The following is a 13,408-nucleotide window of genomic DNA, read 5'->3' as shown; positions in this document are numbered from 1 at the left end:
TGAAGAAGGGTCCAGACCCGAAACGTCAGCCTTCCTGCTCCTCTGATGCTGCTTGGCCTGCTGCGTTCATCCAGCTCTACACCTTGTTATCTCAGCACTTATCTGATGTTGGTCCATTGCTGCAGGACCTACTCCCTGAGGAATTTGCCATCCATCTTTAATTGGATGGCTAAACTTCCAGAAAACTCTAACTGCGGGCACACCTCTGACCTGTGTGAAGCGGTGCTGACAATGTCAGGAGAATTCAGTCCAATGTCACTTATCCTGAGTGCCAATGAGGAGGAATGTTTTCACTCAAAGAACTCTTACATGCTGAAATGCACTGCCTGAACAAAGTAAGTTCCACAGAAACAACTAAACAGCAATTAGACTTGTACTTGGAGAAGGTGGATTTGCAAGGTTACAAGAGGGAGATACAAGAAAGAAATAATTGCTCGTTGCTAAACCAGAAATAAAAGTCACTTTTACAAACAAAACAAAAATTGATGGAGAAATTCAGCGGGTCTGGCAGCATCTCTGCAAAGAGAAACAGGTTCGGGTCCAGTGACCCTTCTTCAGAAGACTTTACAGCATTTCGCTTTTCCTGGCTCTTGTCCTTGAGGTGTGACTACCTGTTTACATTAATCAGAAAAGAAAGGGATAGGAATATAGGGAAAAGAGTGGGTTCTTCATCCTGTCAAGACTGCTCCACCATTTAATATCATTATAGCTGATTAAATGTTTCAATGTCTTTCACTCACACTGTCCCCATGACCCCTTATGCCATTGACAACCAAAAATTTATTAACCACTACTTTAAATATACTCAAAGATTGAGCTTTCACAACCCTCGGGGGTAGAGAATTCCAACAATTCAACCCCTCTCAGAAAAAAAATTGCCTCATCTCCAAAATGACATCCCTCTGATTTTTAAATTGTGCTTCCTAATTCACCCCAACCAAGGGAAACATCTTATCTGTACCTACTCTGTCTATCCTCTTAGGTTTTGATGAGATCAGCTCTCCTTGTTTGAGCCTCTGGAGAACACAGGCCCAGTTTGCCCAATCTTTCTTCACAGGACAGTCCTACCATCCCAGGAACAAGTTTGGTGAACATTTGTTGCAGTCCCTCTATGGCAATAAAATCTTTCCCAAGATAAAGAGACTGATGAAGCTACATGCAGTACTCCAGGTGCAGTCTAACTAAGCTCCTGTACAATTGAAGCAAGATCTCACTAGTTCTAAACTTAAATCCTATTGCACTAAAGGCTGACATTCCATTCACCTTCCTAATTGCTGGCTGCACCTGCATGTTGGCCTTCAGTAACTTATTGACAAGGTGGTGTTGGACTGAAATGGACAAAATCAGAAGTCACACAACACCAGGTCATAGCCCAACAGGATTATTTAAATTCACAAGCTTTCAGAGTTTAGCCCATTCATCAGCTTGTGGTTTCAAATAAACCTGTTGGACTATAACCTGGTGTTATGTGACTTCTGACTTTAGCGACAAGGAACCTAGGTCCCTTTACACATCGACACTTTCCAATTTCTTATGGTTGAAGAAATACTTTGCACAGCTTTTTCTTACCAGAATTGATAACCTCACATTTTTTTCTACACGATATTCCATCTGCCATGCTCTTGTCCAATCTCTAAGCCTGTCCAAACCCTCCTGAAAACATTTTACATCTTCCTCACAATTTGCTTTGTGGAGTATCTATCATCACTGCATTGATCTGTGATGACTTGTTGCATTGATTTTGTGGAGTTAACAGCTAGGTCTGTGTCCACCATTAGTTGGCACACAGTGAAATATGACTGCCCTCACCCCATCTGGAGGTTGTGCAGGGGAAACCGAGGGCAAGCTGAAGGGTCAGAAAGGTGTATCAACAAGTTTCCACATGGTAGAATGGTTAGTAAGGTTACAGCACACGGGATCCAGGGAGAGCTAGCCAACTGGATATTTTTCTCACCCTTTCAGAAACCTGAAAACTACGATCATGCAGCTATGCATTAGAGAGGACAGAAGTCGTGACTAAATTTCTGCACCTTTTGCTGGCACGAGTCTCCAGCTTGGATGGACACTTGATACACCCTGGATATAGGAAACAGTAGCGTTTTTGTGCCTGCATTGGCATTTAGCACACGTCCCTTTCAGTGACAATGTTCCTAAACAGTGCTGAGGAAAGCAGCTTGAACAAGCTGGTCTAATGGAGTCCAAGAGAACTTGTATTTATTTGGTGCCATACCAAGTTCTCAGGGCAGCCCAGCATGCTTCACGAGCAATAACCTTGTTTGAAGTGCAGCCACTATCATTACGTAAGTCAGCAAATATCGAAATCTGACAGGTAAAAATCTGATTAATTCACTTGTCCTAAGTGTTTGGTCTCCCACCTCACTGTCCCCACCCCGCCTCCACCACTGCCATTGCTGCCTGTAAAAACCTATACTACAGATAGATAGACGGTAGCTACAGGGAGGCAGTGGCCTAGTGGTATTATTGCTGGACTGTTAATCCAGATAATGTACCGGGAACCTGGGTTCAAATCCCGCACAGCAGATGGTGGAATTTGAATTCAATAAAATATCTGGAATTAAGGATCTAAGGATCTAATGATGGCCATGAACCCATTGCTGGGAAAAACCCATCTGGTTCACTAATGTCCTTTAGGGAAGGAAACTGCTATCCTTACCTGGTCTGGCCTACACATGACTCCAGACCCACAACAATGTGGTTGACTCTAAACTCAATAAATGCTGCCTGGTCAGCAACACCCTGCATCCTGTGAATGAATAAAGATTTAAAATTGCTCTCTGGTACAGCTGTTTTAAGGCAATATACATCTTATTGTCATGGTCCAGGGCCACCGTAAGCTGGTTGAGCAAAACACTGGACCAGAAAGAAAAGGATGTAGCATTGTGTAAAGATTTCAAACAACAAGTGTCAAGTTTTGTTGTCTCTTACTTTGTAATGTAAACATAATGGCTTCAAAATGGGGGGGCATAGTTATTCCACCCTATTAATAACAAAAACAGTACACGCTGGAGAGACTCACTAGTTCTGTGAAGAGAGAAACAGAGTTAACATTTGGAGTTCAATAAACCTGCTTCAGGTCTCATCCAGTTCTGAAGTAATGTCATTCAACTCAAACTGTTAGCCCTCTTTCTTTCTCCACAGATGCTGCCAAATCTGCTGAGTTTCTCCAGTATTTTTGCTTTAAATCCCAGATTTTCAGCATCCGCAGTATTCTGCTTTGATTCCAACTATTTCCCATTTTAAAAGGTGTCGAAAACAAATGCCTCAACCAAGAAGATAGATGAGCGCAGTGTGGTAGACATTGTCTCCATGGATTTTGGCAAGGCCATCAACAAGTTTCCTTATGGTAAACTGGTCAGTAAGGTTACATCACACGGGATCCAGGGAGAGCAAGCCAACTGGACAAAAAATTGGCTTAATGGTAGGAGACAGAGGGAGGTGGTAGAAGGTTTGTTATTCAGACTGGAGGTCTACAACCAGTGCTGTGCTGCAAGGATCGGTGTTGGGTCTGCTGTTGTTTGTCATTTATATTTATAAAATGATTTATATGAGAATATAGGAGATATGGTTGGTAAGTTTGTGAATGACACAAAAGTGTGAAGTGATTCATTTTGGAAGGTCGAATTTGAATGCAGAATACAGGGTTAATGGCAGGATTCTCGGCAGTGTGGAGGAACAGAGGGATCTTGGTGTCCACGTCCATAGATCCCTCAAAGTTGCTACCCAAGTTGAGAGCATTGTAAAGAAGGCATACGGTGTGTTGGCTTTCATTGGCAGGGGAATTGAGTTTAAGAGCCATGAGGTTATGCTGCAACTCTATAAAACTCTGGTGAGACCACACTTGGAATATTATGTTCAGTTCTGGTCACCTCATTATAGGAAAGATGTGGAAGCTTTAGAGAGGGTGCAGAGGAGATTTACCAGGATGTTGCTTGGACTGGAGGGCAGGTTTTATAAGGAAAGGTTGAGGGAGCTAGGGCTTTTTTCATTGGAGCGAAGAAGAATGAGAGGTGACTTGATAGAGATGTACAAGATGATGAGAGGCATACATAGAGTGGATAGTCAGAGACTTTTTCCCAGGGCGGAAATTACTATTACAAGGGGGCATAATTTTAAAGTGATTGGAGGAAGGTGTAGGGGAGATGTCAGAGGTAGGTTCTTCACACAGAGAGTGGTGGGTGTATGGAATGTGCTGCCGCCAGTGCTGTTGGAGCCAGATGCTTTAGAGACTTTTAAACGACTCTTGGATAGGCACATGGAGGGTGGTAAAATGTAGGGTATGCAGGGTAGATTGATCTTAGTAGGATAATAGGTCAGCAGAACATTGTGGGCCGAAGGGCCTGTACTGTGCTGTACTGTTCTATGTTCTATGGTTTCTTTTGACACCAAAATTTTTCACATTGAGGGTGGTGCGTGTATGGAATGAACTGCCAGAGGAAGTGGCAGAAGCTGGTACAATTACAACATTTAAAAAACATTTGGACAGGTAAATGGATAGGAAAGGTTTAGAGGGATATAGGCCAAATGCAGGTAAATGGGACTAGTTCAGTTTAGGAAACCTGGTTGGCACGGGTGAGTTGGGCCAATGGATCTGCTTCCGTGCTGTATGACTGTAAGACTCTAAATGATAGGCACCTTTTAATATGGAGATTGGGGTGTTATCATATAAAATGATCCCAATTATTCGTTAGGAACTGGACTGTGCAGGCTATAGCCAGTTCCTTGGACAATGGAAGCAAAGTTGCTCTCAAAAGGGAGATGTTGAGTAGTTTCTGCAGTGAGCAGATTGTCAGGTTTTTAACATGACAAGCAATGTCAGGATAGCAAAAGGAAACCGCATCTTTAAAGTGACTTAGGAGGGAAGTTCTCACTTGCACAGGCACTGCAGGAATTAGACATCAAGTGCAAGGTGCAAATGTTACCTTTGAGCTAATTTCAAAACAGTGAAATGCTTCCAGTTAATAAATTCTGACTCAAAAGGTTAATATTTTCCTTGCTTGCTGCAGAAGTCAATGTAGGAACTCCAAGTATAACCTAGAAAAGCACTGAATGAACAAATGAAAAGGTCAAAATGTTGGGACACAAGTTCAACCAACAGACTAAAGTGTGACTTATTAAAAGGGACAAAGACCAGACAACATAAGCTAAAAAGCCCAGTCAACCCACACAGCTCCCTATCAATGCTCAATACCATCACTGAAATATACTTAATAGAGATGTTGAAAATAATGAAGTGTTTTAGGTTGGTAATCAGAGAACATAGATTTAAGCTAATTGGCATAAGAACTAGTGGAGAAGGTGAGGGTTTTTTATTCACACAGTGAGTTGTGATGATCTAGAATTCACTGCCTGAAAAGGTTGTAGAAATAGAAATCTTCAAAAGGGAACTGCATAAATCGGTGGAAATTGGAGGATTGTGGGGGTAAAAAATAAGAAGTGAGAATAATTGGATAGCTCTGCAAAGAGCCCATACATGTACAATGGGGAAACTGTCTCCTCACGAAGGGCAAATGTCTACGATTGAATATTTTCTGCATTACTATGACAGTGAATTTGATTTAGTTTACGTCTTCCTTCTGATATCCATGTTAAAAATGAAGCATTTAGTCTTCCCCTTTGAAGGTTCCTTTCACACAAACACAAGTCTTAAGGACCAAGGTCTTTCGATCATAACTTTGAGTTTTGGTGGTGATGTAAAATGGAAGATTTCAGATCGAACGACCATTATGCAGCTTCTCACATTTTCATTTCCACTGGTCTGACTGATCCACTGTTGTCCTTTTCACATTATTGCCCAAAGTCAAAATTATCATTGCCAACAATAACCATTCTTTCCAGTTGGATTACTGCTGGTGTTACAGAGTCACAAAGCCAAGAGTTCTGCTCCAAACATAGCTTTACACAAAAGGTTACAAATCTCACTGGCTGTCTGCAAAGTTTGAGACAGTGTTATGGACCAAACCAGGACACCTCAAAATATTTTAATAAGGTAGCTCAGACCCTAACTTTTTCTTATTTTAAAGGCAAGTGTGAAGTGCCTGTGCCAGATGCAATGCGACTGGTCAAACTACTCGACATTAAGCAAAACACAATTTATTTAAACACTGTAGTTAAAATGCAACCAAAGAAAGAGGAATTTAGAATAACAACTCTACTGGAAAACTTACCAGTATAATAGATAATGTAATTATTACTGATTAACTTTTCCAATATAGTAATATCCCACAAACACACCCCTTGGCAAAAAAGGAAAATTCAGACAACTTTCTCACGTGCAGTTCTCCAATCCAGGAGAAAAAAACATCAACAGACAATTCAGAGAGAATAGCAGCCAAGAGACATTCACTGAAGCTTTCAACTCCTTTCAGACCCCAACAGCTTCTGATGCTACCGAAAAACCAAAACCCAGAAATCCTGGCCACACCCATTCGCGTTGTTTAAAAAAAAACCAAGGCCTTCCAAGCTGTTTATTCTAGTTACTCAGCTTGGTACCTCTCATTCAATCGGTCTCTTACAAGAAACCAGGACAAAATAACCTCTTAAAGCTACAGCATCATCACAGGAGAAACCCTGGACATGATCTTCTCGAGGCATCGGGTGGTCTCGGGGGCTGGAGAAATGGAAAGAGACTGGTACAGCTTCTTCCAGAGTTGAACCACAAGCCATCAAGGCAGTGCCCTGGCTGCCAACAGGCATTTCTGTGGGACTGGATCAGAGGGGTGGACACAGAAATGCCACCCATTAAGAGAATGCCTTTTCTAAGCAGCTGGCAGCTCACACAATCAGACTATAGCTGCTGCAGAAAGTACAGCACTCCATCCCCACCCCCTCACCCAGTTCCTCATTCATACACTGTTTGCCTCTGAGCAAGAGTGCCCACTCCTCCTAAGGTAACACTGCCTACAGGGTTGTGCATGCCACATGGGCCAGAAGCTGGGCAGTGGGTTGAGGTCATTGGATGGTCCTCATTCATCCTCCAAAAGACCCAACTTGGCAGTGGGTCAAACGTGGACCTTGCTGCCCAGACCTTCATCCTGCCAGAGACAAGAAGACAGAGCCATTCAAGTACACCAACATCCCACCGAATCGGGAAAGGCAATGGCCTAGTGACATTATCACTGGACTGTTAATCAAGAAACCCAAGTAACGTTCTGGGGACCTGGATTCAAATCTTGCCACAGCAGATGATGTAATTTGAATTGAATAAAAAAAAATCTGGAAGTCAGAGTCTAACAGTGGCCATGAATCCATTGTTGGAAAAAACCATCTGTTTCACTAATGTCCTTTAAGGAAGGAAGCTGCCATCCTTACCTGGTCTGGCCTACATGTGACTCTAGACCCACAGCAATGTGGTTGACTCTTAACTGCCCTCTGGGCAATTAGGGATGGGCAATAAATGCTAGCCTAGCCAGCAATGTCCTCATTCTGTGAATGAATTAAAAAAAAATTAAATGCTCTTGATGCCACAAAGTTCACCACCAGACACTGCTCCAGGCCAAGCTACTTTCAATCTAACACAAACTGAGGTTTTGGTGCAGCTCTGTGTCTGATATCCAGTTATTCAGAGTGTGGCAAACAGCTAGCTATTCAAATACAGGGACTCATAACGGGGACATTTGAGAAGCTAAAACTGTCTGAGATTGTGTGAAAGTTAGTAATCTCCTTGCGTGACGGTTTGTATTACGAGCTGCCACAGTGCTTAAACAGTGCTGCGTTTTCAAGGTCTTTCCTGTAAATATATGTGCGCCTATGACCATACTGTTGTCATTTATTCATTTATGTATCTTTGTATTTCTAGTCGCCAACTCCATCTGTCTACCTGGCAACTGCCTCTACAATCACTGGATCTGGATGGAGCAACACTTCAGTTTTAAAATTCTCATCTCTGTTCCTAAATCCCTCTCCATCGCTGTAACCTCCTCTACCCCTAAAATCTCTATGAGTTCCTACAATTTTGGCACATTCTGGATTTTAATTGCGCTACCAATAATGGCTATTTCTGTACTTGCCTAGACTGTGAGCTCTGAAATTCCCTCCTTACACCCTCCAACTTTCTCCCCTCTTTGAAAATGTTCTTTAAAACCTACTTTTCACTTACTCCAATGACCCCTTATGCATTAAATTTTGATTGATAACGTTCCTCAGAAGGTCTCCAGGTTTTTTAATTATGTTCGAGATGTTATATAAATAAGAACTGTTGCCATCTAATCAGAAACATTAAATAAGATCAACACCCCCAGGATGTTGAGTGCGGGGTACTCAGTGATGGCAACGCAATTGAATGTCAAGGGTCGATGGTTAGATTATTTCTTGTAGGTGACAGACATTCCCTGGTACTTTTGTGGAATGAATGCTACTTTCCATTTGTCAGCCCAAACCTGGAGATTATTCAGGTCTGGCTGCATGTGGATAGTGGCTGCTTCAGTATCTGAGGAGTTATCAACGATGTTGAACATTGTGCAATCATCACTAAGCATCCTACTCCTGACTTTATTATGGAGGGGAGGTTATTGATTAAAATGGTTGAGCCAAGAACACTACCCTGAGAAACTCCTGCAGAGATCTCATGGAGCAGAGTGAGATCAATGTCCTCCAACAACTGTTACCGTCTTCCTTTGTGCTACTTATGACTCCAACTATTGGAGAGTTTTTCCCCTGATTCCAATTGACTGCACCTTTGCTCAGGCTTCTTGCTGTCACACTCAATCAAATGCAGCTTTGATGTCAACAGCAATCATTCTCAACTCACATCTGGGATTTAGTTATTTTGTCCATAATGACACCGAGGCTGTAATGAGATCAGAAACTGCAGGACCCTGATGGAAATCAAACTGACAGTCAGTGAATCCATGTGTATCTTGATAGCACTGACAACGCTCCCCCACCACCCCCACCAAACCCGTCACTTTTCCGATAATCAAAAGTAGAACAATAGTGCAGTATTTGGCCGGGTTGGATTTGTCCTGCTTTTTGTGCACAGGGTATATTGGGCGATTTTCCACATAGTCAGGCAAACAGTACTGTTGCAGCTTTACTGAAAAAAGCTGGATGAAGGATATAGCTATTTCTGAAGCAGGAGGCTTCAATTCTCTTGTTGGAATGTTGTCAAGGCCCATAAACTTTAGAGCACCTAGTTCCTTCAATTATTTCTTGATAACATGCAGTGTGAATCAAATTGGCCGAAGACTGGCATCTTGTGATGTGGGCATATCCAGGCAAGGTTGAGGTGAATCATCCACCACGCACATCTTGCGGTCAATGGATTAATATGCTTCAGTCATGTCTTTTGCACTGATGAGTTGGGCTCCACCATTGTTGAAGATGAGTATAGTTGTGGAGCTTCTTCTTCCTCCTCCTGCTTGTGGTTTGTCATTCATTGCATTTAGAGTTGGATGTGGCAGGACCATACAGCTTAGATCTGATCTGCTGGTTGTAGGATCACTTTGTCCCGTTTATTACATGCTACCTCCACTGTTTGGCGTGAAAATCATCCTGTGATGGAGCTTCACCAGGTGCACAACTCATTTTTAGGTCTGCCTGGTGCTGCTTGGCTCAAGAAGATTCTGGTCTGAATTCTTGATTTGTAGCTTAAAGAACTTATCCAGAGACAGTGCTGCCACAAGTATTGGAAGCCCCTGTCAAATGGAAAAATTTGTAAGTGTGCATTATTGTGTAATTTATTTGAAATTTACTCATTCAAGAAAACCTGTGTTGTGGTGATCTTATCTATGACTCTTGATTCATTGTCTGCTACGGACTATGTGTAAATATTACCCTTCAGTGAGATACTTCTTATTGGAGCAGTTTAGTAGTGCATATTTCTGAAGTTGTTGCTTAATCTATCCTTCCAGTTAACTGTACAACTAAGGAATTTTTATAGCCAATATTTATTTAGTAACTACATACATATTAACAGACAAGAAGGAGTCTGCTTTATTGTTTAATTGGTGCACTGTACCATGGAATACTGGGTGAATATGGCTACAAGGCAGTTAAAGACTGCCAACTGATTTCATTCATTCATTACATTACCGAAAATCTGATCTTGTGCAACGGCTATGTTGATGTATGTATTGGTAAATGTCATACGACCATCCAGAGAGACAGCCTTTCTACTAGCCTTTAATCAATGAGCTCTGGCTGAAATTTGTCAAACCAGCAACAAAGTTCACAGAATGTTAATCACAAATTAATCGATGATCTTTAATGTTGGTTTTGCTGGGAAAATGGCCTCATCCACAACATTCTCTATCATTCTCTATCATGGTCAGTTTATACAGATTGTGCCTGTTTGCAACCCTGCCAGAAGTTTCCTCAAATTGTCTCCCTTTTGTGGGGGCATAGGCATTTGTAATGACATTTTGGACGTTATTACATCATGGCATTTAAGGAAGTAACCAGTGCACATCAACTAAACTAGTAAATAATCGAGTATAGATTTTCAACTGGTTTTCAGTAACTATGCACTCTTATTAAAAATGTTTATTTTTGGTGGTATTACTCATGGGGCTAACCCCATTACAGGTGACGTAACCAATAAATTTGTGCCAAGGGTTGAATCTTTGAGTTTTTTCGGAGGGTTTTTTACCATGAGGCCTAGTGGGTTTTCTCGCCTATCTCATCTCATTAACTGCCTACCATGTCTCTATGGCATCCCTCTTGTCCAATTCTAGCCCTATCTTATGATGCACCATTCCTGAACAATTGGCCATTCACCAGATCTCTGGAATTGACCAGCACACCTTGCACCAGTGCCTTTTTTCAAAGACCCTTGTGCGCTCAGAAAGCACTGCCAATCTGGAGCTGCCCTGCACAGTTTCTGATATTTGGCCTGGACTTGACCAACAAAGAGAAACTGATGCCCCTCTTTACGTGAAGGGACCTGGAGTTGTTGCTGGGCAGGGTGATGCGCAGATGGGATGTCCTCTTCCCCTAGGACTGGCAGTAGAGGCCATGGCACAGACCATGCTAGCCTGGTCCCAGGTTGCCACTCCACCAATGAAGTGCAGGAATAAATAGCAATGTTGGAAGAAGGTCAATATTCTTCCTCACTCTGCCGGGATAAATGCCACCATCTTCTCTCCAATTCCTCACACACACTCTATCTCTGCTCCTCCCAACGAAGCTGATGCACTGCCACTCTCAATAATGCCTGTAATCTGCCCTCAGTCACTGTTATCCACCTCAATCCCCAACACCACTGAACCTAATGCCCCCTGCATTGCCTACTCACAATCACTCAGGTCACTTCTCCACTAGCACTAAAAGTAAAAGCTGAGCCACATCAAAACCTGACTCTCATTCCAGATGAAAACAGCCCACCTGAAAGCAAAAAATGCTGGAGATCACAGCGGGTCAGGCAGCATCTATGCAGAGAATGCGAGCTAACGTTAGCTTGCTCTCTCTGCTTGACCCGCTGTGATCTCCAGCATTTTTTGTTTTCGGATCAGATTCCAGCATCTGCAGTAATTTGCTCCTGAAAACAACCCACCATTTGTTTAGTGGGTCTACTGATAGCACGTGGACTGCAGTGGTTCAAGGAGGCAGTTTCTCAAGGGAAACTAGGGATGGGCAACAAATGCCAGCCCACCCACCAATACCCGCATCCCACAAATTCATTTCAGAATAAGTCAAGGTGGGTGTTGGCAACTCAACATGTGGCTCCTCATCTCTTATATTATGAGTCTGACCACCTTGAGCAGCTTGCTGACCATGTCCAACCAAGCCCCTGGACCGTACTGAAAGCTTGACTGACTGCGCCAGGACTCCCTGAGTGAAGGCTATCTCTCTTGACCTAATTGAGGCTTGCTGGCAACCATGACGAGCTTTCTGCTTTTGTGTTTACACTAAACAGCAAGGCAAGACAGCAGAAATATTAGCCTGGTATCTCTAGCACAAAATGGTAAGGCAATGCAAGGAAGTTATGCTGTTAGCATCTGGGTAAGTTGCAGAATGGCTGAGTGCTATGATAGTGAGCGAACCGGCTGCAGATGCAGCCTGCTGCAGTCCATCAGCTGGGTGCATTTCACTGAGTGCACAGTGTGCTGATTGCAGCATTACAATGGTAGCCCAAAGTACAGCACTGAAATGCAGAACAATACTGTAAGTGGATTAGAGATGTGCCACAAGGGTTCATAGAGGTTGGAAGATGTCAACTACCAATATCCGTGGGTGTGGGGTATGTGAGGCCACTGACCACGGAGATGTATGTGCCCAGTATCCAATGTGGAGTGCCTTTGCTAGCCTGAAGTTGCCAAGTATCTGTGCTGACTTACATGTCAAGAATTCTCGCTGTGCAGCTTGTCTGGTGCATTTAAGATAGGAAAATGATCGTAAATGAAGTGAGTTGTGTTGTTAATAAGGCACTTCACAAGCTCTAATCCCCCTTAATTGGCAACTCACTGCTGCCTTGTGAGAAACTTGCCTTGCTGCTCAGCAAAAGCTTAAAAGATGCAATGAAATGCTCCAAAACATCAAGATAGGCCTCCGTGGACTTTGTGTGGGATTCTGCCACAAATCTCTCCACAGCCAGCATCGATCACACCCCTGTAACCTTCTATCTCATGTTGCCATTCTTAATTCCATCAAGGAGAACTCTTTAATGCAGAGAAATGACAATTACATCCTGTTACACGGAATAACTGCGCTCCTTCATGAAAGAGTTTCCCCTTTTTGGATTCAAAAGGATGTGGGCATTGCTGGCAAGACCAACATTTATTGCTTATTCTTATTTGTCCTTGGGTTGTGGCTCGTGAGACTATTTCAGAGGGCAATTAAGATTGCATTGCTGTTGGTCTAAGCCACACATAAGACAGCAGATTTCCTTCCAAAAGGCTATTATTAAACCAGATGGGTTTCAACACTAGTCTAGTAGCCTCAAGATCACCATCCATGAAATTAGCTTTGTACATCCATTTGATCCGCATGAGGTCAGAGTATGTGTCGGTACAGTGCACAATCAATGGGGACTGGGTATCACAACTAAGCACAACCTCACTGGCATCCATACACTTTCCACCATCAGTCACTAAGGAGCAGAAACTCAGGATGACCTTTTTAACCAATGTATTTGGCAACTATATTACCATATAGACCACTATAATCGTTCCTGTCACAGTAAGGCAGCCTGATATACTGTAGATGCAGTCAGAAACTACAACCTCCCATCCCACATTACAGGGTCACATCTCTAAATGTATTTTTAACTTGGTCTACCAGTGTAACAGGGCATATATATATTTAGCACGGTCTACCAGTCTAACAGCAATGATAATTGGCACAGAGATAGCAGGAACTGCAGATGCTGGAGAATCCGAGACAACAAGGTGCAGGGCTGGATGAACACAGCAGGCCAAGCAGCATCATAGGAGCAGAGAGCCTCTCTGCTCCT

General features: G+C 42.8%; 1 protein-coding gene across 1 annotated transcript in view; it reads left to right on the top strand.

The window, feature by feature from the left end:
• The window catches only part of LOC109934055 (protein WWC2-like), a 226,189-nt gene that overhangs the window by 203,783 nt on the left and 8,998 nt on the right, over positions 1–13,408 (top strand). Inside the window, exon 20 of the mRNA XM_048594002.1 lies at positions 3,265–3,439. Within this exon, the coding sequence (XP_048449959.1) occupies positions 3,265–3,439 (175 nt within the window). The remainder of the gene's footprint in view (positions 1–3,264; positions 3,440–13,408) is intronic.

Source organism: Rhincodon typus, chromosome 3, assembly GCF_021869965.1.
Source record: "Rhincodon typus isolate 14 chromosome 3, sRhiTyp1.1, whole genome shotgun sequence".
Taxonomy (NCBI): domain Eukaryota; kingdom Metazoa; phylum Chordata; class Chondrichthyes; order Orectolobiformes; family Rhincodontidae; genus Rhincodon; species Rhincodon typus.
Note: the sequence above shows the minus strand (reverse complement) of the source record. Positions and strands in the feature narration are given on the sequence as shown.